Below are 26,013 nucleotides of genomic sequence, written 5' to 3' on the forward strand. Positions count from 1 at the left end.
GAATCAGCATGAGGAAGCAAAAGGACCCGCAAGACTCAGGTTCCTGGCATGAAGGTCTGAGTACTTCGGCCACCAGCCACTCCTACGAGCCCCTGAAATTTGTCAAACAGTGTACATTTTAATTAGGTGCATTCTTCATTGTGTTCCAAAGTGGAAGTTCTGTCTGATTCCAAGTGAAGTGGGGATTTGGAAGTTGTCCAGTTGGTTTTTGATAGCACATAAAGCCAGTTTTGGAACTCGAGGATTTGATTGTGTTTGAGTATGACCAGATCTCTCTTCACTTGGTCCAATAGAGCTTGAAAACCACCAGCCTCTCTTCCTTGATCAGTACCAGTTCGATGTGTATCAATCCATCAGGCCAATGGGGTAATTCATGAATGAATTAGTAACACTGATCATAAAATCTCCAGACAGCTTTGAAGTGTGCCTTTGTTGTTCTCAACCCTCCTTTAACTAAATTTTTTCTGCATAAAGATTAATTTCCATCAACAGAAGAGCAATTCGGGGAGGGGAACGTGTGTAGGAAGGACTTTCTATGCCGACTTGAAACTTCGTTTCTATAACGTAACTACATTTGCCGGAATCACAGCAAAAGCAAACAAGGTTTGCTTTGTTTACTAAAGGTTTTCCTGAAAGGGACTTGAGAAGAGGTGAAAGAGTTGGAGTTGTGAGATTTAGCACTCTTTTTTTTCTCTCCTGTGCAACAGCTTTCAGGAGTTTCCCTACCTATAAGACGTTTAGCACGTAAACAAATTAAGGTACAATGTAACATTTTCCGCAGTGTTTCCTGGAATCAGTCAAGGTTCTAAGTCAAGTCTGATGATGGGCCACAATTCCTCCAATCAGCCAAAATAAACCCTGCTTGCTGCTCTTCCTTATCGTCAACCACACAGCTCCAGAGTCTGCTGTCTGTTCCTGAGCCCTGTGAATCTCCTTGTTTGTGAGCACCCAGCTTCATGGTGAAGCGAACTGAACAGTTCACTAGCTCAAGCATTAATGCATCTGTGGTCTTTCTGCTTTCCTTCAGGTATTTATGGGCCATCGGTAAGAATGTCTGGAAGAGATGGAAGAAAAGATTTTTTGTCTTAGTGCAGGTAACTCTTCAACTCTAATATCAGTCTTAAGAGCCATTATTTTTAAAGATTCGATAGGATTAATTAATGTTTTTGATATAATTTACCTTAAGTGCACAAAGCTCAAGTGTTTAACTCAGTGAATTTCTATATATTATATATGCATGCAACCACCGTTCAGAGGGATACAGAACATTTCCAGTACCCAGAGCACTCCCTTCTGCTCTTTTTCCTTTTTACATCACTTTCAGGTTCTAAAAAGTAATGCATGCTCATTATTTTTTAATTCTAACAATACAGAAATATATATGAAATGTGGGAGCAGTAAACTCCCACCCCTGCCAGCGATGCAGGAACCCAGGGAGGGAGCAAGTGTGTGCCTGATTAGGGCAATAGGGACACTAACATTATTTTAGAAGAATCTGCTGTTTCTAAAAGCACTAAGGTAGTCATTATGAGAAAAGCCAGAATTTAGTTGGACTTTTTCCATCTTTTTCATTGTTTAATAAGTTTGATTTTGAATCCCCTGTGGAAGAACATTCCAGTCTTCTTGATGTCTGAGGCTTCCAGACCCCCTATAATTATGTTTAACCATCTAAATATATCTTTCCACATAGGCTTTTTTTAAATAATCAAACTCTTCATGTTGTTCATCAACTTGCTTTTTTGTTTTTGAACACAGTCATTGTAGACATTGTTTCATGAATGCACATATAGCTCAGATTCTAATACCTGTGGAATTTTCCTTTTTGAGGTACTTTGGGCTTCCCCAGCTGGGACTGTTATTAACCATGCAGCAGGGTACATCTCTGTGTATAAAGATGCAGGTGTAGATATAGATATTGATGTTAATAATACATCAGTAATATATAAATAATATTATTGCCCTCTTCAGTGTATCTTTAAGAAAAAAAGATTCCAGAAATAGTAATGCATGTCCTTGAAAATCTCCACGCCCCCCCCCCTTTTTTTGGTTTGTTTGCTTTTTGCATCAGGATTTTTCAGTTTAGAAAGGAATTTGTCATTGCCTTTTTTTAATTTGCAAGCTCCACCAGAGCATGTGAGCTATAATTCAATTCGCCAAAAGTTAATTTATTCTGTACTCTGAAAGATGTCACAAAGTGAGTCAACTTGTAATTTAGTGACTAAAGGTGTTTACTGGGTTATTGTGTTTTCTATGAGCATTGACTAGTATTTTGAGCACTAACGATTCTGAAATCTCACAATAAAAGCAGCTACCTCTTAGTCTAAATGGCCTTGAAAGTTCCACCAACGCTGAGCTTCTAAGGCTAGACCTTTTACGGATCTACTCAAGCGTCTACTGTGTCTCTAAGGCAAACAGCATCTGTCTGGCTAGAAGCAAGAGGTAATCTTTGCTTTCATAATCACTATGGGGTGCAACAAAACCTTAAAATAAATTAACCAAAGGAAAGCTTTGGAATTATTCCCAACCATCCAAATAAGCCACAGCTAAGTGATGGAAGACATTTCATCCTGAGATATATTTCCTCAGAATATCAGCTAACCAACATTTATTGAGTACCTATTTTGTGAAGGGTACATTGATAGGTCATAGAGAAGAACTGGGAGACCTGGTCTCTCACTTCCAGAAGAGTATCTCTTACAGTTCTTTATAGGCAAATAGCAGAAACAGACTCAAGGTAAGTAAGGTTTAAAAAAAAGTGTATTGGAAGGCTCTTGTGGTAGTTCATAGGATTGGTGATAAAAGCTAGTACCCAGAGTAGTGCCAGAAATCCAGGTGGTGGGAACCATGGCCAGTGTCATTGACATGGCTGTAAGACAAAATCAGCTCTGACCGTTTTCTGTCTTTGTGTCTCCACTTGAGGACCAAATATGAGAGAGGGAATTGGATTGGTCCAGCTTGTGTCACACCAGCTTTTCAGAGGGGCAGACCACGGTGCTTTGATTCACAGTGCCACTGAGCTGTCTCCAGTGCAAAATCAGCATGCCATTACCAGAAAAAGAAATGGATGCTGAGCAGGCAAAAACAGCTGATATCTACCCTAAAGAGAGCATGTAAGTGAAGAGACAAGACACATAAAAAAAAATACCTAGGAATAAACCGACCTAAGGGGACAAAAGACCTGTATGCAGAAAACTACAAGACACTGATGAAAGAAATTAAAGATGATACAAACAGATGGAGACATATACCATGTTCCTGGATTGGAAGAATCAGTATTGTGAAAATGAGTATACTACCCAAAGCAATCTACAGATTCAATGCAATCCCTATCAAACTACCACTGGCATTTTTCACAGAACTAGAACAAAAAATTTCACAATTTGTATGGAAACAAAAAAGACCCCGAATAGCCAAAGCAAGCTTGAGAAAGAAAAACGGAGCTGGAGGAATCAGGCTCCTGGACTTCACACTATACTACAAAGCTACAGTAATCAAGACAGTATGGTACTGGTACAAAAACAGAAATAGAGATCAATGGAACAGGATAGAAAGCCCAGAGATAAACCCACGCACATATGGTCACCTTATTTTTGATAAAGGAGGCAAGAATATACAATGGAGAAAAGACAGCCTCTTCAGTAAGTGGTGCTGGGAAAACTGGACAGCTACATGTAAAAGAATGAAATTAGAACACTCCCTAACACCATACACAAAAATAAACTCAAAATGGATTAAAGACCTAAATGTAAGGCCAGACACTATCAAACTCTTACAGGAAAACATAGGCAGAACGCTCTATGACATAAATCACAGCAAGATCCTTTTTGACCCACCTCCTAGAGAAATGGAAATAAAAACAAAAATAAACAAATGGGACCTAATGAAACTTAAAAGCTTTTGCACAGCAAAGGAAACCATAAACAAGACGAAAAGACAACCCTCAGAATGGGAGAAAATATTTGCAAATGAAGTAACTGACAAGGGATTAATCTCCACAATTTACAAGCAGCTCATGCAGCTCAATATCAAAAAACAAACAACCCAATCCAAAAATGGGCAGAAGACCTAGACATTTCTCCAAAGAAGATATACAGATTGCCAACAAACACATGAAAGGATGCTCAACATCACTAATCATTAGGGAAATGCAAATCAAAACTACAATGAGGTATCACCTCACACCAGTCAGAATGGCCATCATCAAAAAATCCACAAACAGTAAATGCTGGAGAGGGTGTGGAGAAAAGGGAACTCTCTTGCACTGTTGCTGGGAACGTAAATTGGTACAGCCACTATGGAGAACAGTATGGAGGTTCCTTAAAAAACTAAAAATAGAACTACCATACGACCCAGCAATCCCACTACTGGGCATATACCCTGAGAAAACCATAATTCAAAAAGACACATGCACCCCAACGTTCATTGCAGCTCTATTTATAATAGCCAGGACATGGAAACAACCTAAATGTCCACTGACAGATGAATGGATACAGAAGATGTGGCACATATATACAATGGAATATTACTCAGCCATTAAAAAAATGAAATTGGGGCTTCCCTGGTGGCGCAGTGGTTGAGAATCCGCCTGCCAATGCAGGGGACACGGGTTCGAGCCCTGGTCTGGGAAGATCCCACATGCCGCGGAGCGGCTGGACCCGTGAGCCACAATTGCTGAGCCTGCGCGTCTGGAGCCTGTGCTCCGCAACAAGAGAGGCCGCGATAGCGAGAGGCCCGCGCACCGCGATGAAGAGTGGCCCCCGCTTGCCACAACTGGAGAAAGCCCTCGCACAGAAACGAAGACTCAACACAGCCATAAATAAAATAAATTAAAAAAAAAAAAATGAAATTGAGTTATTTGTAGTGAGGTGGATGGACCTAGAGTCTGTCATACAGAGTGAACTAAGTCAGAAAGAGAAAAAGAAATACTGTATGCTAACACATATATATGGAATCTAAAATAATAATAATAATAATAATGGTTATGAAGAACCTAGGGGCAGGATGAGAATAAAGACACAGACCTACTAGACAATGGACTTGAGGACACGGGGAGGGGGAAGGGTAAGCTGGGACGAAGTGAGAGAGTGGCATGGACATATATACACTACCAAATGTAAAATCGATAGCTAGTGGGAAGCAGCTACACAGCACAGGGAGATCAGCTCGGTGCTTTGTGACCACCTAGAAGGGTAGGGTAGGGAGGGTGGGAGGGAGGGAGACGCAAGAGGGAAGAGATATGGGGATATATGTATATGTATAGCTGATTGACTTTGTTATAAAGCAGAAACTAACACACCATTGTAAAGCAATTATACTCCAATAAAGATGTTAAAAAGGAAAAAAAAAAGATTTAAGATGAAGATTTCAGACGCTGGAATAAAAAAAAAAAAAAAAAGATACATCAAAAGAGGCAGCGCTGGATTATGGGTGATTCTCCCCTTTGCATGCTTCTCACCTGGCAGAGCAGCATCCCTTAGAATCACTTGTGGTCTGGCATCCCTCAGTAGACCATGTGCTGTTTCAGGGTCAGTTCTGTTTCCAATTCATCTAGCTGTGCTTCCCTCTTTACCCCACCACACACACACACACACACACACACACACACACACACACACACACACACACACACGCACATCCTCCAGCTCAGTGTCTGGCATGGCCATTCAGGAAGCGTTTAGTGGAAGAAAGAAGGAAAAGGAAGAGAGAGAAAAAGAGCCCAGGCAATGCTTCAAGTGGTTCTGAGAAAGGAAAGATTGTGTGACCTAGAGAGTGGCTGGTGACACCTTCCAACAGGAAGTGGGGTAAGTGGCCTTGTCGTGTAATATGGAGTCTCTCCTCCCACTGAGGTAGCCAGTTACTGGACACAAGACTTTTCTCTGACAATCTTTGAAATGATGAAGTACTTAGGAGATGTTGCTGACCTCTTACTTTGGGAGAGATTTTAGGGGAGAAAAAAACTCTTCAGAAAAAAAAAGAGGAATTGTGCTGAGAATATTAGTGAAGCCATGTCTATACAATATATACTGAACCCAAAAGAAGAGAATGATTGTTCTAGGCCATGTGACTGGAACACAGACGTTTTAGTGCCTTCACGCTGAGCCTTCTACCAAGAGAAGATAAAAAGCACTCAGTATCTACAAAGCAAGCTATGTGCTCACTTCTGAAAATCAGAAAAGGGCATCCAAAGCCTGTATAAAGCTCGGCATTTTTCCTGCAAGGATTTCAAGAGAGGTTTCGTGTACATGTGATTCTCACTAACTTTAAAGAGCCCTTGAGGTACACTGGGGACATGCATCCCCCAAATTAAACCTTCTGTTTCAGCCTAAATCCAAAGTCTCCATTAACACCTTCTGTGGCCTGCAGAGGTGATATGACAGCCCCACCATCACAAAGGTAATGGGGGAGCCAGGAGGAAAACTCAGGTCTTCTGTTTCCATTTTTGTCCTGTTCACTACAACAATGTCTACAAGCAATTTTGGTGGCCTACCTAGAAAATACTGCATCACTTTTAGATGCTTCTCAGTTTTTCATCTCTGCTGTTTAAGTGATCACACTTACAGGCACTCTATCAAAATGATAAAGAACAACTTAAGCCCTTTGAAACAACCCCAATGCCAACAGAGTTGCAGGAGAGAAGTTCAAGGCCCTCAGTCCTGGCCCAATTCAGGGAAAGCAAAAATATCCCAAGTTGCTTGAAGAGAAAGATGGCAGCTCAAGCAGTGACCACAGGCGCCCAGCAGCTGCATGCAGTGTTGAATCCAGTCTTAAGTACAAATGATTTTCGGTTTCTTTTAGCCACCACACCTTCCACTGAAACGCAAAATGCAAAAGTGAAAACAGGAGAACCAGGCTGGTCAAATGTGGGGAAGGGTGAGGGAGCTGGGGAAGAAAGCAGATTCTCCCCATCCTGCCCCCAACCCCCCAGCAGCCTCAGAGGTATCTCTGTGGGACAGTGTGAAACCACCACAAAGGAGGCACATCTACCCAAGTGACTTACTGAATGTGCCTTTCCATTCAGACGCTGGGTCTCATGGAGTGTTTTTTATAGAGAGCTGGTAACACAGAATTTCCAACATGATTATGAATTCCATTAGATTTAATACAAGGAAAATTGTTTGAAAAGCCTAAGGAGAGCACATCCAACACCAGTCTCCTCAAAGTTCATCTCCCCTCCCACCCCGGCTGTCTGTCTGTCTGTTTGTCTGTCTGTCTCTCTCTCTCTCTCACACACACTCACACACACACACACACACACACACACACACACACAGAGTCTACATTTCTGTCTATAATGCAAAACTATTAAATTCTCTCTTAGGGAGATTTCCTTTTAGAGCTACTACCTTGGGGAACCAAAGATAGGTTATAAATGGGCTTCCTACTAACCAGGGACAAAGGCCACCCTTAGAGGGGTGTTGAGCCAAAGCAGCAATTCCCATTTTTAAGGATCGAGACTAAAATGATGATGGATGTGGCTGGAGTCTGCCCTACCAGCTCTGAAGGGAATGAAGCAGTTGCAGGGTGTTTCTATGCCAGAGACTTCAGTGTTCCTACACAGTGTTCTCCAAGTGTGGCCCTGACTGCCTGTACTGGGTGTTTTTTAAAATGCAGAGGGACTTCCCTGGCGGTCCAGTGGTTAAGACTCCGTGCTCCCAATGCAGGGGGCACGGGTTTGATCCCTCGTCGGGGAGCTAAGATCCCACATGCCGTAGGGTGCAGCCTAAAAATAACTAACTAAATAAATAGAATGCAGATCCTAAGGACCATCCAGAAGTGTCTGATGCACAGAAAACTCTGAGATGGAGCTCAGGAATCTGTATGCTTCACAAGCAGCCCAGGAGATACTGATGCAGGGGGTCCAGTGACCACCTTTGGAGAAACACTGCCTCGGAGGTCATTGTCCCTTTTAAACTGAAGTCTCCCATTCCTTTTCGACCACACTCTCTCAGAGTTTATGTTCTCCAAGGAACTGAGCATCAGAGTAGCTAAACAGATGATTATGTGCAAATGGCATGACAAAGCCTCTCAGCTGTGTTCCTTGAAATCCCAGTATATGCCCTGTGAACATGGCTGCAGACCCTAACACAAGGATTAAGGAGAAATGGGTCCCCAGCACCCTGAGTCAAGACGTTGCCGGGTAAACTCATTCTAAACCCCAGGGGCCGTGGTAAGGAGCAAATATGTTGATTACCGTTGTTAGGAACGGCGACCAAACCAATGTTAATGATGAAGGTGCCAATTCCATGAGCTCCACCCTGAGCTCCCCACCTTGGGTGTGGGAGGGGAGGAGTGGAAGAAGCCAACTCATCATCCAGACCAGGTTAGAAAGCCTCACCTCTATCATCTTTTTATTCTAAAATATTTTTCCTCTATGCCCCAAAGATTTCTGTACTGTGCTAAGGACAAGTCTTATCCCTATTTCGCATTGGAGGAAACTGAGACTGAGGATGGTTAAATGACTTGCCCAAGGTCAATGGCTCATAGGCAGCCTGTGTGAAACCTAACATAGGTCTTCTGATTCCAGGTGTCTTCCAGGACACCAAGCACTGAGATGGCACTGTGCTCAAGGAGGTTTATACAATGTCCTAGATACAGTGTCCTAGAACTCACACGCCTTGCATCAGTTAGAGACAATGTGGTCCCCAAATCATAACCTGTTTCGGATTCCCTAGAGATAATGCACCCAAATTCTGACCGTTCCAGTTTTCAAAAAAATCTAAATCTGAATGAGATAAAATATTGTCTGATAATATAAAACACCCTATAATACAACAGTTGTCACCCAGAAAAAATATTAACTATGAAAGTGAATTGTAAGACATATAATGAATGATTTATAGGTGAATGATTTATAACTGAATGAATGTTCATTCTTCCCACTCAACTTCACAATTGCCCTAAAGGGCATTTGCATTTATATTCTGTTTGTAAATGACAACAATCAACCCGAATTAGCTTAAGTTTTAGAAGAGGAAGAATTATATTGGTTAGTTAATTAAATTACTAATTAACTAAAGAGTTTGCTGGCATGGCTAGGTCCAGAGCTTAAACAAAGTCATCAAGACTCAGTCTCTCTCTCTGTACCATCTGTTGACTGTGCTTTCCTCTAAGCCGACTTCCCCCCCCTCAGGCACGCTCTCTCCATGCAGCAGACTCTGGAAGGTCAGGGCTTAAAACAGTTTAGCAGCTCCCAGACCCTTGCTATTCCCTCACACTTCAAGCTCTCTAGAAAATCTGAGGCTCCCTCCAACCTTGCAATAATTAGAAATATTCAAAAACAAATCATTTCTTCCCTCCTCCTTTTTTTCCTAAAATAAGTTGCCAAATTCCAGATTAAAATGGTCCTAATAAACCAATTCGAGTTTTTCTGAGCCCCAAGTTTGTCTGGAACAACTTCAACAGTATCACCAGAAGGGGGCAGCAACATACAGTGCTCCAAGAAGCAAGGACCTGAAATAGAAAAAGGAAAAGTCAGAAAGCCCCAAGCATGTAGTAATAGTAAATGCCTGAATCTTGAAATAACAGCCTTCTGTTGTGATATTTCTCTGATCTCAAGTAAGTGTCTGCAACCGTCTATTTGGCTAATCATCATATTAACGAACTATATCATCTCCGTGTTGCCAGAGAGGTAAAAAATCATTGCAGAACTGTTCCAGCAATATCTGTGTTCACTATCATGCCAGGGGATGTGGGGTATAGGTTGTCCGTGGGATCAGTAGTGGATTGGAGTAACAGATGTAAATTTGGGAGGGAGAAAACCTCTTTATTGGATGGTACATACTCATTTTTCTAGAACCAATCAGACTCAATTAGTGAATGCCCGTTACATGGTAGATTTTGTTCATGGCAAGGTGAATATAACCAAGGTATATGACTCCCTAGGCATGCCGTCAAAGGGTTTATAATCTAGTAAGCAAATACACCTACTCAGCTACTTTGTATTAGGACGTTAGTGCCAAATGCATGGAAACTGCCTACGTAAATGCATAAATTGAGTATTTGCTAGGTGAGTGTCACACACGGTGTGAAAAGCCCTTCACTGCTCGATTAATCCTCCAGCCACAATAAGACACAGGTAAAATACAGATGAAGACTCTGAGTTATATATAGGACAGCTTCTGAGAGCTGGGATGGGGCCCCAGGCCTATGTGACCCCATCCAAAGCCTGCACTCTTAAATCCTCCTTTTTAGAAGAGGATGTTATTCGTTGTTCTGCTTATTACAAAGCATAATACATGTCCACTTATGAACATACGCTTAGTGGCTTTATGTTTCCCTTGAAGCCCATCAAGACCTTGCAATATAAGGAACAGATTCTGCAAACTATATGCGTGATCAAGAAACCCACGTCGGACAGAAAGTTTTCATCAGGAACCAACAGAGGGCAGCAATAGATAAATCAACCAGTAAAACATTCTCCCGTGGACTCCCTTTATCTTGCCGCTGGGACCTTCAGGCTGAGGACTGTGGGAGATGTGTGCAGGCTTTGAGAGCGCCAATTTCTTACCATTAAAAAAAAAAAAAATCAGACCCATGGAGAAGGAGATAAAAAATGTCCCCCGCCGGGATCAAAGTTCACTTAGTAAATGTCTGTTTTAATAAAGGGAACTAAGAGATGAGGGCTGTGGCACTCCTTCACTAAGACATTTGACATCCGTGGATGGTAAATATGCCCCTGAGCTTTTAGCCCGAAGCCTGAAGGAGGCTTGCTCTCCCCCGGGCTCCTTGCAGACAAGCCAGATGTAGAAATGCTAAGTATCTGCGCTGGGTCTGGATGCACCGAGGCGACAGGGACCTGAAGGCTGGCCTGCAGCTGCAGAGCCCGCGCCCAGCACTGACGTGGGCAGATGCCTGTGTGGGTCGTGAGGGCCACACCAGTGACAACAGCCATGCCGTCCAGGGCTGAGAATGGCTCTCCCGTGACTGGCACCTAGAGATCAAGCATTCATTGCTTGTGACAGCATGTCACTCCTGCGCTTGTCTGAGATGAAGGGAAGACTTTTCAAAGTGACCAAAAGCGCTCCTTCAGTGGGATGGGGGAGGGAGGGATGAGACATGCGACTCAGTGCTGAGAATTGGCCTGCAAAAAGTAAAATACTAAAAGAAAGGGAGGGCATAAATAAATAAAAGTCTAGTCCCCAGTTTCTGACCGAAAGGCCTGTGTCAAGTCTGAGAGCTTGACAATCTCAGCCAGGGCCAGGGCCATATCAGAGCCAGGGCCATAGTCATATTAGGTAAAAGCTAAAAAATTGCTGCTATGAAGCCAGTTTTGACCTACCCAAATGTCAATTTCATGTAGCTTAGCTCAATTAAAATAGCAGCAATAATGATAATAGCTAACTTGTCAAGCACTTCCTAAGCATCAGGGAAAGATTCTAAATGCATTCTACTTATGAACTCATTCAATCCGCACAATAAGCCAGTGAGAAGGGTAGGTTCGCAGATTATATCCATCTACAGATGAGGTAACAGGACCAGAGAAGTCTTTTAACTTGCTCCAAGTCACACAGCCAGGAGGTGGAAAAACTCAATTTGAACCCAGCTCCTGAGTGCACGGCCTCAGGGGAAAGGACAGGCTTGAACACGGAGGGTTTTTTTCAAGGAAAATGGGCTCTAGGGAACCAACCTCACAATCTGTGCTTTTCTTTTTTAGGTGAGTCAGTACACGTTTGCCATGTGCAGTTACCGGGAGAAAAAAGCGGAGCCTCAGGAACTTCTCCAACTGGATGGCTACACTGTGGATTACACGGACCCCCAGCCAGGTACCCGCCCACCCGCTAGCCTGTGAACCCATAAAAATCTCCCCCTTCCCAAATGAACATTCAACTAGCATTTTCTGGGCACTTCCTCCCTGTTGGACACTAAGCCAAGTTACTAGGGTGTCATAGCTGACCACGACAGCCACTGACCCCGATCTTACGGAGCTTCCGTCCTGGACGAGTAAATGCCATTCCAATCAAGGGCTTTGTTTTGACTCAAGGGATCCTCATAAAACCAAAATGAAAACAGAAATACGTTTTTCTTCTACGTGGCTGTACCCATATCAAATTTGTACTCCACCCTAGAATGTTCAAAAGAAATTCCTGAAAAATAAGTCTTACATGTACACCAAGGACTTTGTGTGTGTGCGTGTGTGTGTGCGTGTGCATGTGCGTGTGTCTTGTTCACCAGTGACGTGTGGGCTTGGCAGGTGTTGCGTCTCCGTGTCCAAATAAACCTGCCCTGTACGTCCACATTTGTTAACTACAATTCAAAGTTAGCTGATGGTACTTGAAAAGAAAGTCCTCCCTAAATGGTTTTTTCCCCTAAAAAGACGCTAATCCACAGTGTAGACATCCAAGCTCCTCAACCTTATGTAACTAAGAACCACACAAACGGTAGTATTTCTCGTAAGTTCTACATTGCGTAAGTTCCACATCCTGCCCCCTCACACCTCTCCCCCCACCCATTTTGTCTTTTTCCCAGAAAAAGATGAATAGAAATCCGCCTCAAGGAACCTTCAAAATGGGGGGGAGGGGCGGTGCGAAATCATTTCAGCATATTAATGAGCAACAGCCACCAACAGCCCTCTCCCAGAGAAGTTTATTTTTATGCCAAATCTGCACAAGGAAAGCATTTCCAACCATACTGCATTATTTGGCCCAAAACCTTTTTTTCTACTCCCATATTGCTCTTCCACATGCAACAAAATACACATAAAGGAAAAACAGAGTCTGAGAGAAGATGGGGTGTTAACCTGGAAAGGTGTGGCTGGGAAGACCTTTGGCCCAGCCCACTTAGGAAAATTAGCAGTGGGCTTCAGAATCCCAACCCGGGGTGCTCTGGACCAGCCCGCCTCCTCAGACTTCTATAGATAATGAGCATCCTGCCAGAGCACAATGATGCAGAGCTGACCACATAAGACATAAATTAAAGGCTCTGCCTGGAAATCCCTCCTAATCAATAGAACCTACAAGTTTGAGCCGATTTCATGCAACAACTCATGGAAAGGATGTGGCCCCTGTATTAAGAAAGCAGCCCTCGTGGCATTCTGTGATGGTTTGTGGTCTCAAACCGTTGAGTTCCCTTCAGAGAAACAGAGTCCCTCTTTCCTAAGACCTCCATTTTAAAGTGGGAGACTCAAGGACCAATATGAGAAGGAAAAACAATACCATCTTATGACACTACCTTCTTTTAAGCCAGTTTACTATTCCTTTCCTCTACGTGATGGCATTTGGATTTTACCACAGTCCACCAAGTATATGGGACCCGGATTATCATCTCATTTTGTAAAGGAAGAAAAAGAGCTGGGACTTGGGGTCTAACCCATCACACCCTTTGGCAGCTGCAGTAAAACATAGCTCTGTGTACAGCTATAGCAAAGCTAGAGTTGTTATTTTATCATACAAAAGCAGAATTCTCTTCCTACAGTGGGAAGGGCAGGAGTGGGGAGAAAGCTGTTCTATCTACATGCAAAAGGGGTAACTGTGCATATGTATTATAAAAGCTTCTCTTCTTATTTTCTCATTGATCCCATGGGATATAATTTATAAATTCCTTTACCAAGGATGTCAATGGAAAGTAAAGTGATGATGTTCTTGAGAATAATAAGCAGAATCCTCTCTGCCTTTCCATGTGCCAAGTCCTAGTTATTTTCAAAGCAACGTTTGATTGAAAATGGAGATTCAAATACTCCCAATCGTCATGAGAAAAGTCTAACCCAGAATTTCTTAAAGAGTGCTTATGGAAAATAGGAGTTCCTGGACCCCAAACCTAACCAAGAACCAGAAAGGGGAGGGCAGAATCCTCCTATTTCAACAAGCACTCTAGGGGATTCTCATGTATAGTAAAGTTTGCCAGCTGGAGATCAAGGTAATGCACAATTTAGCCAGTGTCTTCAGAGATTTGTGGAGTCTCTCCCTCTGCTCCCTGAAAGGTGAGTGTGCACCTGGAGCAAGACTTCTGGGTCCATCTGTCCCCCCTCTCCTCTCAGCTTTATCCTGGTTGTCAATGGAACCAACTGGTGGAGATGTTTATGGGGCAGGTAGCCTTGTAGCATGGACGTCCTTGCCTTTGTACCAGCCTGAGATCCAGCAGTCATCCAGACATAATCACTTGCTGTAAATCAACTCTACCTGTTTAGGGTCCTTGAAAGATTGGTTTGGGGAACTGGTAAATAACTGTAAGTAAGTTTTACATTCAGAGCCCTCATTTTAATCAAAAGATGAAAACACTACACTTTACCTTTCCCTGGGTATGGTTCGAAGAGTACTCGACAATCTCTCAATTCCTATTAGATCGAGCAATTAAGTCTTCAAATAAGAGGATATTCACTCAGAATAATTCAGTGGCGCAATTTAAACAACTAAATTAAATCTTTGACAACTCAACTTTACCATAATAAACGGACCACGTCCATGTGTGTTGTTGGAACGGCAATCCCCAGCCGGGAGCTGGCCGACATTCCTTGCCTGGTCTGCCTCCATCCGTTCCCAGACGTGTCCTCTTGTTCTTGACAGGTCAGTACCTGTGGGCTATTCCGTGGAGAGCCCAGGCACTGTCACACGTTGCATTGTGCAGATGCCGTCCCCGGGAACTGCTGCCTTGCCCAAGACTGCTGCCTAGGAGCACGTGTTGATGTTCACATTGCCTTCTCCTTCCTTGGTTTTCTTTCAGCTAGTTTCTCTGCTCTCTCCTCACCCTCAATGGTGTGTCCTTGGTCTCCCACGCTTTCTGGAAAAGCTCTGGTGCTCTCCGCTGCTGTCACTGCCCTTGCTTCTGCTGCTATAGATGTTTCTCTTTGCCCGACTCCCTCCACGATTAGGCTTCACTCTGTTGTTAGTAACTGATCCTCTGAGAGCAGTTACTGTGTGTCAGGCATGCTGTCAGGCTCTGCAGCAGTCCAGCACAATGCTTATGGCCATCAGCTCTAGAGTCAGACAGCCCGGGTTAGAAGCCCAGCTCTGATGCTTACAGCTCCACTTTGTGTTCATGGGATAGTTATCTCCTTCTCTGTGACTCAGTTTCCTCATTTATACAGTGGGAATAATAGTACTTGCTTCCCACGGCTGTTGGGAGGATTAAATAAAAATCTGAACACTTAGCATCTTTCCATCCCTACCTCTCTACTTCCTGAGGCAGCCCCATGAACTGACTTTCTGACTGTAGCTCCAGGAACACAGTGTCCCTATTCCCAGCTGTGGGCCCTGGCAGACGGGAGGTGGTGGGGCAAGGAAAAGGACACATCCAGTGATGTTTAGCCTGCAGATCACCCACGGTATCATAGTAGCTTATCCCGAAGGTTACCATGAGACTAGACTACAGAAGCTCTACTGACCCCACTCTTCCTTTTAGCTCCTTGGTACCCACTTTTCAGGGGTTAAAGCATCCCTCAAAGCTCTTCTTCCTCTCTCACCCTGCAGAATTTTCCTTCTTATGGTTGTATCCATTCATTTCATCAGGTTTTCCCAGCTTGCTAACTGTACGTCATCCTATCCAAATCACACATTTTAAAACTCTCTGTAAGAAATGAAGCAAAATATTCCTTCATAATCATAACCACCATAAAGCTTTTATTTAAAATGGTGCACCACTAGACCCTTCATATAAAGAAGATGCTCTTTATTGTTCTAGAATCCCTGGCAATTCTAAGTGCAAAACTACCAACACACACCCACTCTTGTGGAATAGACATTAGAATTAACATTGTCAGCACAATGGAGAAGTCTTAACGTCACCAGAAATCTTTTCCAATGCAAATGTCGAACAGGTTAGTGACCGGGCCTTGTTGGAAATTTAGGGATGCTAATCACTCCACTTAAACCCCTTTCATCTTTAAACTGATAACTGGTGGGGGAAGGGAGGGGAGGGGAGGAATGATGAGGAACCTGATGAAGATATGAAGCTTTATTTATGGACAGAGAGTCCCAGTAACCGCAAAATACAGGCTTTTGGAATATGTTGACAGACACAATGTCTCTCTGGCCTGAGACCAAAGAGAGGCTTCTGCCTACTTCTCTCTAAATTTTAACCTTGAGAACTGCCTGTGGGACAAAAATGGGTCTGTAGAGCATTCATTCATCCAACTTGTGTTTGTTGAGTACCTACTCTATGCCATGCACTGTTCTAGGTACCAGGGATGCAGCAGTGAACAAAAGAGACAAAAACGCCGTGTCTTTAGGAAGTAAATTATATAATTTGTTAGAGGTGGTAAGAGCTACGGAGAAAAATAATACAAGAGAAGAGAGGTGAGTAAGGAGAGGTAGAGGTCAGGGAAGGCCTGAACAAGCATGCGACGTCTGAGCAAAGACACAAAGGAGGTGAGGTTGTGACTCATGCAGATATGTGGAGGAAGAGTTCCACGCACAGGCAATATCACGTGCAAAGGTCCTGAGGTGAGAACACACCTGGAGTGTTCAAGGAGCAGCAAGAGGCCAGCACGGCCATCATGACTTGGGTGCATACAGGGGCACGTGAGAGAGAGAGTAGTAGGAGAGGATGGTAGAAGTAGTGAAGGGTCAGTTCATGTGGGGCCTTGCAGACCTTGTCAGAACCTAGACTCTTCCTCTGAGTGAAATGTAGAGCTACTGGTAGGTTTTGAGCAGAGGGGTGGCATGACCTGATTCTTATGCTAAACCGATTACTCTGGCCCCCATCTGGAGAATCAAGTATAGAGAGTGAGGATGGAGGCAGATGGATCAGATAGGAGGCTATTGAAATAATCTAGGTGAGAGATGAGCATGGCTGAATTCAGGGTGGCAGCACTGGAGAAGGAAGAATGGGTCAAATTCTGTTCTGACGTCCTGAAAGTAGAGCCTGCAGAATTTCATTGGAATGGGCAGTGAGAGAAAATCAGGAGTCAGAAAGGACCCCGAGGTTGTGGACTTGAGCACCCAGAAGGAAGAGATCAGCTTTACTGAGGTGGAGAGGAGGTTTGGGAAAAACACCAGGAGTTCAGTGTTGGATGTGATAAATTTGGGGTCTCTTTCAAATATCCATGTGGAGAAGTCAAGAAAACCACTGGATGTTCAGGTCTGCTGTTCAAGGGAGAGGTCCAGGGTACAGCTAGAAATGTAGAGACCATGAGCATATCCATGGCATTTGACTCGATGGCATCACTGGGGGATTGGGTGTAGATGAAGAAGAGGTCCAAGGACAGAAGACCAGGATGCTCCCACATTTAAAGGTCAGGAGGAGGAGCGAGAGGAAGAGGAACCAGCAAACAAGACTGAAAGCAACAGCAAGGGAAGGTGGAAGAAAATCAGATGACCTGGAGCCAAGTGAAGAAAATCTTTCAAAGAGAATGGAATGAGTTGATGGATGGAACAAAATGAAGCCTTTGAGTTCATCATTGGACTCAGCATCGGGGAAGTAATTGGTGACCTTGACAAGTTTCACTGGGGTAGCAGCCCGATCAGAAGGGCTTTAGGGCTTTAAGAGGAGAGAGACCCTTGCTAGTTGAAGTGTGGTCCTCCAACCAGCACCATCAGCATCATCTGGGAGCTTGAGTAGAAATGCAGGATCTCAGCTTCTAGCCCCACTTACTGAATCAGAAGCTACGTTTTAACAAGATGCCCAGAGAATTCACATGTGCACTAAAATTTGAGAAGCCCTGGTAGAGATCCACTTACATTGTAAAGAGAAGAACAATAGGGCAGTAGCTCAAGGGAGGGGTGGGGGTCAAGAGATGTTTTTGTTGTCCGGTTTGTTTGTTTTTAAAGATGAGAAAAATAATAGTGTATTTATAGACAGATGTTTACCCGTCCATTAGGCAGCTCAATTGACAACTCTGTCTCCAACCAAACGAAGATGGCGGGAGACGAGAGCTGGGCTCAAAATGCCTCTTGGACACCATGGCCCCACTTTGTGGCCAAGTGGGTATCAGATTTCCCATCCTACAGTCAGATCAATGGCTCCTCCCTTCTGCAGCCCAAGAAAAAGCACAGAAACTGCCTCTCTCAGAACTTAGTCCTGCCAAGAACATTGCAGCTCAACTTAGCAGTTTTTTTTCCCTTTTAACCCAGGTTTGGAGGGTGGCCGAGCCTTCTTCAATGCAGTCAAAGAAGGAGACACCGTGATATTTGCAAGTGATGATGAGCAAGATCGCATTCTCTGGGTCCAAGCCATGTACCGGGCTACGGGGCAGTCACACAAGCCTGTGCCCCCAACCCAAGTCCAGAAACTCAACGCCAAGGGAGGGAACGTGCCTCAGCTAGACGCCCCCATCTCCCAATTTTGTAAGTAAATATGCCATTTGTTAAAAATAGCTCTGTAGAGTAAAGTCAATCTTCCAAAGTTGAGTTAGAAAATCTAGTTGCTTTTAACATTAAGGATTCACAGAATCATGTTTGCTGAAAAGAAAAAATAGTGACTTCAGAGGGGGAAAGTTGGGACAAAAATGTTAGATGAAAGTAATTTTAAAGTGCAATACTTGACATTTCCCCCTAAGGACTAAACAAAGAAAATATATTTTAGGTGGATTTTTATCTGTCTGTTTTGGTGAGAGTTTAGAATTCACAACCAAACATGTATTTGTTTGAGTCCTTCAAACACGGTAGATTATGTATGTCCTTGCCTCATTTCTTCCTATTAAAAGTAATTGCAAAATAGGGCTTGATTTGAAATAAATTTAAATCTGCAACTTAGAACCATTTAAAAATAAATGATGACATTATCACATGCAGTGGAAAAAAAAAAAAAACCACGGTACCCATTCTGAGCTAAAATACCAGAACCCAAAAATGAAACTTCCTCCTTAAACAGCCCCAGTTCATATTCCAGTCTCTTCCCCTCTTACCTCAGCATCTGCTTTAATTTCTTGCCCCTTTGCCATGCCTTCATGCTACCTACGTTGGTTTTTATCTTGCAACACTTCAGACACACAGGGTCAGATGAAAGACAGCATACACTTGGAGATGCTTATTGAAACAAAGAAAATGGAAGCACTGAAAACATCAAGCACCAAATTAAATAATTCATTTTTTATAAAACATGAACCCTAAATAGAGATGTTAGGGTTCTGAATAACAGGTCAATTAGGAATAGCTCGGGTACAAGTCATTTTTAGCAATAATCATGGTGAGTCCTGACTTTAGCATGGAACCCACTGATTCAGTGTAGTTCACTGAGCAACTGTCTAGATGACAAGACATTGATGAGGAAGACAGGTGAGATCCCTGCTCTCAGGATACCTACAGCCCAGTGGGGAAGTCTAGACAGTAAACAAGTAAAAAAATGAGTAAGATAGTTTCAGACACTGAGAAATACCATAAAGAATGTCACACAAATATCTGTGGAAAGAGAATTACGGCAAAAGGGAAAGCAAGTGTGAAGGTCCCTCATCGGAAATTTGACCTTGAACACAGTGCTTTCACACTGTCTCTCCTCTGTTGCTCTTAAAATATGGATCGAGGGCTTCCCTGATGGCACAGTGGTTAAGAGTCTGCCTGCTAATGCAGGGGACACGGGTTCGAGCCCTGGTACGGGAAGATCCCACATGCCGCAGAGCAACTAAGCCCGTGTGCCACAACTACTGAGCCTGTGCTCTAGAGCCCACGAGCCACAACTACTGAGCCCACGTGCCACAGCTACTGAAGCCTGTGCGCCTAGAGCCCATGCTCCGCAACAAGAGAAGCCACCGCAATGAGATCCCCGCTCACCACAAAGGAGAGTAGCCCCCGTTCGCTGCAACTAGAGAAAGCCCACGCGCATCAACGAAGACCCAACACAGCCAAAAATAAATAAATTAAATAAATAAATTTTAAAAAATATGGATCGAATAATTTTGTAGCTACAGCAACTAAATAGAGAATATTGTCTTTTCAATGAATTCCACTGCCATGTCTGTTTTTATCTAACAAGACTATGTTCTTAAACCTTGTAACACCTTTACTGATGGGGAAAAACTCTTTTTGGATGACAAATACTATCCATCAGGTGCTCCCAGGGATTCCCGTCCAGCACTGATGGCTTTTTAAAGGAAGATGCATTCCCTGTGGGACATTGTAAATAATCACACAATCATGTGGGTTTCCACAAAGAAAACCCTGAAAGAATAAGGAAGAAGTTGAGGAGGGACTCAGGGGAGGAGGGACAGCCCTTCTGACCATGACCACCACCAAGTGTCCTACTCTCTTTTTTCTCTAACATTTGTGGCATTTAAGTTTGAGAGCAAAGAGAGAGAAGGCAGAGTCTCTTTTTAAATGGTTTAGTCGCTAGTTGAAATAAAGCATCCCCAATCTTTATTGAATTAAAAAAATTCCTCTGTAATGGAATCCCTTCTTTCACCTTGCCTGACAGGCTCCTTTTAAATGAATTTAGAAACAACACATCCCATTATATTCCTCTGAGATGGAATTAACTGTGTATCAGGAAAAAATTCCTAACCATAACCACCATCCAAATCAAGCTCATAAAACATGTATCACAGGTGATATTTGGAAAATCCTGGTTTTATTTCCAAATAATCTCCACTTCTTCTGAAGTCATTTCACCTTACATTCAGTGTCTTTGTTCTATCATCTGCCAAGATTAAGAAATTACTACTTGGTTCGTGATTAGCCCCCTTTTTTCTCTCTAGTGTAGGAAAGAGGATGGACATTCAGGGGTAAAATTAAATGGAGACCAGACCCTGATTTTAAAAAAGGAGCTCAGTAATGGAGGCTCTTGAAGAGGGGATGAATGTCCCTTCATGGAAATACACAAGGGCTCTCGATTTACATTTCCCTCCGTGGGTAGGATTCATTTAGCTATGCAATGAGAACCTAGTCATTAGGCAATCAGCTACAAGATTCAGCTGAGTACACACAAGCTTGAGGTATGTCACTATTCTAGTCGACAGAGGAACTTTTATTAAATGGAGCATCCAAAGCAAAATTCTAAGGGTTCGAATTCGTGGGGTGGGGTAAGTAATATCATTCCTAGAGAGCATGTGAGGTAGGCTGAGAGGTGAGTGAGAAGGTCAGATAATTCATGCGTCTGGGATTTATCAGTACCTGGTGGCAGAACCACCCTGTTTCTTATTGTCCCCTTAATCACTGCCCAGGAACAGAGGTTCTCTAGAGAGTGTGAGGGCTACCTTCCTTCTTACCAGGTTCTGTAAGAAGGAAGCCACCACTTTCAGCCATGCAGATTGTGCCCTGCAGGAGACACTTTTCCCATAGACAGAAATGTGAATGGTACCTCCTGAGTTGTGCAGTGCCCATTCTGCACAACTGTACACCATGACCCTGCCGTCAATGACAATCTTTACGCGGAGCTTCAACCCACTAGTGTTAAACCTAATAATCCCACAGTTACTTTACTACCCCTGAAACGGAGCCTCAACTGCTCCAGATTCTATCTAATGCTAGTTTAGGCACTTAATAAAAACTGCAGCCGGAGTACCAGAAAGTGAGGCTCTGTTCCCATACTTTAGAAACCAGCATCGGAATCCAGTCAGGGTTTAACCAAACCAACCTTCTGTATCTGCTCGTTTACAGTTAGGGGTATTTAAAACCCATGAGAAAGATTCAAACAGGAGCCAAGAATTTTACATTGTGTGGTAATGCACTGAGTAGTTGTGCAAATCAACCAAAAATGGCTGGGGGTAGGGGATATATCATAATTTTTAGTGGAGTCTGCCACAGAGTGGTGGTTACATAACAGTTACTTCAAAGCTGCATTTAAACTGGTGAATTCAAACCCTCACTATTAAATAGATCAGGCTTTATATTAACTCAGTCAAACTTACAATGTTTATTCAAACTTAGCGTAACCAACTCATCCAGATTTGCCCAAGTCTTGCCTGGTTTTAGCCATTAAAGTCCTCTGTCCCAGAAGCCCTTTAGTCCTGAGCAAACTGGGATAGTTTGGTCACCTGGTACTACAAAGTGAGATAACAGAAAAATGAAAAACAATTACAACATAGTAGTAAAGTAGCAAACTTTGATCCTTCACTGACACTTGGTTCTCAGTCTATACCTCGATTTATTTTAATTGTCACATCACAAACGTTAAGTCAATCACAGACCCTCTAACAAAAGGAGTGAAAACAATCAAGTATTGCATTTTAAAAAGATTTCCCTGACTTCCAAAAGGTAAGGGTCATTGTTAAATACTTAATTCTGTACACATCTCATCAAATCCCTGTTTTTGAATATTTGCTCAAAGTATTTGCTGTTCTTGCAAGTGAATGATTTTTAAGAACAACTTTTCTATGAGTTAACTTTGTAATCACTTTGTTAATATTTACATGGCAAAGAAATTTCTCTACAGAGAAATGGGAGAGGTTTTTTGGATAGAGAAAAATAAACACTCCAGTCTTGTCATGTCGCTGTCTGCTCAAGGGAAACTTGAGAATGGAATATTTTACAGTTTGGGATACTTGAGCGTAATTGTGAGTTTATTTGGGTCTTTCTAAATTCAGTTTAACAGACTTCTGGGTGCAGATTTTATTTTTTGCAATTTCAAAAGCTCGATTTCAAAATGAAAAGACACGTCTAAGAGTGGAGTGGAGTATTTGTATGGAATTGGAAAAACTGAAAAAAAAATAGATCCTGCTATTCATTAGTTTGTATGTGACTCTACAATGACTTTGGGAGGGTTCCACCAAACTTTTAAACCTTTTTGTTCTTTTGTGGTTTTTTTGATGTGTGTTGCTGTTGATTTAATTTCTCTCTCTCTCTCTTTTTTTTTTTATTTTTTATTTTTGGTTAAAACTTGAAAAAATTAAGTCAGTGCCTAGCTATACAACTTTTTAAAACAAATACTTGCAATTTTCCAATTTTTTAAGGCCAATGTTGCTTACCTTGGAAATGACGTCCAAATCATTGAGTTGAGTGTTGCCACGATTTATTACGCCAAGTGGCCTCTCATTGTAACACCTGATCCCTGTGCAATCTGTGTTAGAGGAACAGTGGAAAATCAGTACCTCCGTTCTCAAGAGTGCAGGGGGAGGGGGTATTTTAAGCTTTGCTCTTTGGTCAATGATTGATATATCACTTGCAATGAGTCTCATACTGATGTCTGTTTCTCAACTGATAAGTGTTAATCGCATCATAGATCCCTAAAGTTGGATGTCTTTGAGAATTGTTCTAATTTTGCTACCACCTGAACGGTCTTCAACAGTTAGGGGGATCTTGGTTACTGTTGGTTTGGGGGGGTTGACTTTGGTTTTTTGTTTTGTTTCATTTAAGTTTTCTTGTTCAATCTTTGCTCGAACCCAAGAACTTTAGCTGCTAGGTTAGAACTCCTGTCTGCTTTCCTGAGCCTTGTTGCTAGTCTTTATGTTATTCTGGTTTGTTCCTTCTTACCCTGCTAACTTCTAGCTGGACTGAAGGGTAAGTGTTCCCCTATAGCTAGCACAGCTCAGATAATCAGACTAGATTATCTGACACCTGCAATGTGCTTCCTCCCTCTCCTCTGAAATCTTCCTCATGTCTAGACTTTGTAGTAAAACTTTTCATGTTATTTTCCTGACCGTAGGTCTGAAATGTCAGCTTCATACTGGAACTAGGATGCATGTGATGTGTGCATAATTGCCTCCTCTCCTTGGCTTTCATATTGGCATCAAATGATCCTCTGAGTAAAGCCAACCATTAACATATCCTAATTTTTTTTATTCCAAGAATATTAATGAACATCACAACAAAATGGCAAATAATGCCTTTGTTTCGTGGAATTCACAGCTACCTGACTGCTTAATGCCTGAAAACAGATCATTTTGCACCCTGATGATGTGCTGCCGTTGTTGTTTTTCCTTTCCCATTCCAAAGGCTAGAATGGTCAGCGAACCAATGGTGTGGTAACCACGGGTACCTTAACAAATAGAAAGGGGGGGGGGGTAGGAAACCCAAAGATGTTAACTGAGCAAGACTCCAAGAAATTGCGGAACACAATAAAGTAAATTCATTATTTGAACACGAAAGAATTCATTCTACCTGGCTTGAGGGTGTGCTCTAAGATCCAAGAGAGGATTAATTTTGAAAAGAGACATGTAATACATGCAACTACCACGCACAAAAACAGGACATTAAGGACCCAATTGAATTCATGTAGCTTATTCACGGAAGCTTCAGATTCACAGTCTCACAATGTCATGGAGGGTTTTGACCTCTGGTCTCAAATATCTCTCTGCTGCTCTCCCAAGAACAATGACAACAATAACTTTTTTGGACATCATTTGTATTTGTATTCATTTTTCTAAAAATACACTTGTAAGAGAAGAAAAGAAACTTTAAAACATAGAAACATCGTTCTCTTCACTATTTGAGTTATTAATAAAAGAGAGTACACAGTTCCTTTATTCATAGAGGAAAAAGCTGTCCACCAAAAATGTGTTGAGGGAAAACTAGACATTAGAGGGAGTTAGAAAAATTGGTCAAGAGAGCAGGCAAATATGTACTTGAGTATTTTGAATGCAAACTTAGAAGTTGTAGGTCACATCGTTTCTCCTGACCATTTAATAATAGTCCTTTCTTCTTTTTGTTTTTTTCTTTAATTTGCTTTCTATCCCTCCTTTCTTTCTGTTTTCTTTTCTTTTGCATAAATGTACCCCTGGCTAGCAGACAGATTTTTTTTTTTTTTTTTTTTTACCACTTCAAGCAGATAATTTAACTTTCCTTTCCTTTCCATGTCCGATGAGGCATTTTTAAAAGCTTACCATAGAATGTGAACTTTGTGGGCTTTTAGGATTTTGCTATACTTTTTTTAAAGATTAAAAGAAAGGATGGATGAATAGATGACTGAATGAATTTTGTTCTAGTGAATTTACATGTATTTGCACAACAATGCATTGCTATCCTGGTAGACTTCCAAATAGTTTTTTGCCTTAATTCCTTCTATAGTTTTGTCTCAGGAGATTTTTGCTGCATCTTCTTGTATTGTCAACTTGCAGTTGCTACATTGCAGGAATGCAACATCAGAGAATGAATTCAATATTAATTTGCGTGACCCCAAACCACACTGTGTATCACTTTCCTTCTCACTCTAAAGTAAATGACTTTTTAAAAGAATAGTCTCTCACAATCAGGGCCAAAATTTTCCAAATACCGTGTTAGGATGTCAATAGATCATCTTAAATGAAGGGTCACTTCATTGTTAACTGCTTCAAACACATTTAACATATTATTCACTAATCAGCTGAGTATTTTCATGACCTATGAAAATTTATAGATTTATAGAAAGATTTGTAGAAAGATACATTTATAGAAAGATACATTATTAATTAGTCAACTATAGAAAATTTGTGTTTGCTCATGTTGCAGGGACATAAAAAATATTATCAAGTACTGTGTAAATTAATTGAAAATGTAGTAACTACAGCAGGGAAAATTACAAATCATTTATTTGTTTTGAGATCATTGACAAAAAATTCTGTTATGAGTTTTACTCAAAGCATTTGTCTTATGAAGAATTATAAAAATGAACATTGAAATAAATATCCCATGTTTATCCCCTTGGGTGTATTGCCAGTGATTTCTGCAAAATGCAATGTGGACCTTGATAGCTTTGGAAGAAGCCATCCTCTCTTGGCCATGCAAGTTAGCTTGATTGAGTCAAAGGGACCATGAAGGAATTAAGTTGTTTCTCAAGGGCAGCAGGCAGGGGAGGACCAGTCTTTTGCTTGCTGTGCAGAGCTCAGGCAGGGCACAACATCCCCTGGTTACTTGATCATGCCAAGGAAAAACTCTTCTAGAAAAATCCGTAAACAGTCAGCTGCCATCAATCATTGTCATTTCTTTATTTCATGTCTTCTGATGAGGTTGACTACTGTCATTGTTCGTTATTGTCCAAACCATACATTCACTCTTGTACTGTCAAGCAGATAAGACAAGCACACATTTTCCATATAGGAAAGATACAAAGTCACCTTTTAATTTGCACTTCGAGTTCACAATGACTTTATAGTTACATGAGCTATTCTCTTGCCTCTAGCATCCATCAGGAATAGCAACAGCCATAACTGTGCTCTAAATTTCAGCGTTAAAGCAGCTACCCCTAGTTTATTATAAAAGGGATTCATTAGAGGAAGGAGCCTCCCTCAGACAATTTGTT

At 42.1% G+C, this 26,013-nt stretch overlaps 1 protein-coding gene across 29 annotated transcripts in view; it reads left to right on the forward strand.

Moving 5' to 3' along the window:
- The window catches only part of CADPS (calcium dependent secretion activator), a 781,950-nt gene that overhangs the window by 602,607 nt on the left and 153,330 nt on the right, over positions 1-26,013 (forward strand). For all 29 annotated transcript variants that reach the window (XM_082344670.1, XM_082344669.1, XM_082344650.1 and 26 more), the window contains 3 exons: positions 1,028-1,094; positions 11,654-11,762; positions 18,003-18,215. In XM_082344670.1, the coding sequence (XP_082200796.1) occupies positions 1,028-1,094; positions 11,654-11,762; positions 18,003-18,215 (389 nt within the window). The remainder of the gene's footprint in view (positions 1-1,027; positions 1,095-11,653; positions 11,763-18,002; positions 18,216-26,013) is intronic.

The sequence above is a fragment of the Balaenoptera borealis genome, assembly GCF_965194805.1.
Source record: "Balaenoptera borealis genome assembly, chromosome: 12".
Taxonomy (NCBI): Eukaryota; Metazoa; Chordata; class Mammalia; order Artiodactyla; family Balaenopteridae; genus Balaenoptera; species Balaenoptera borealis.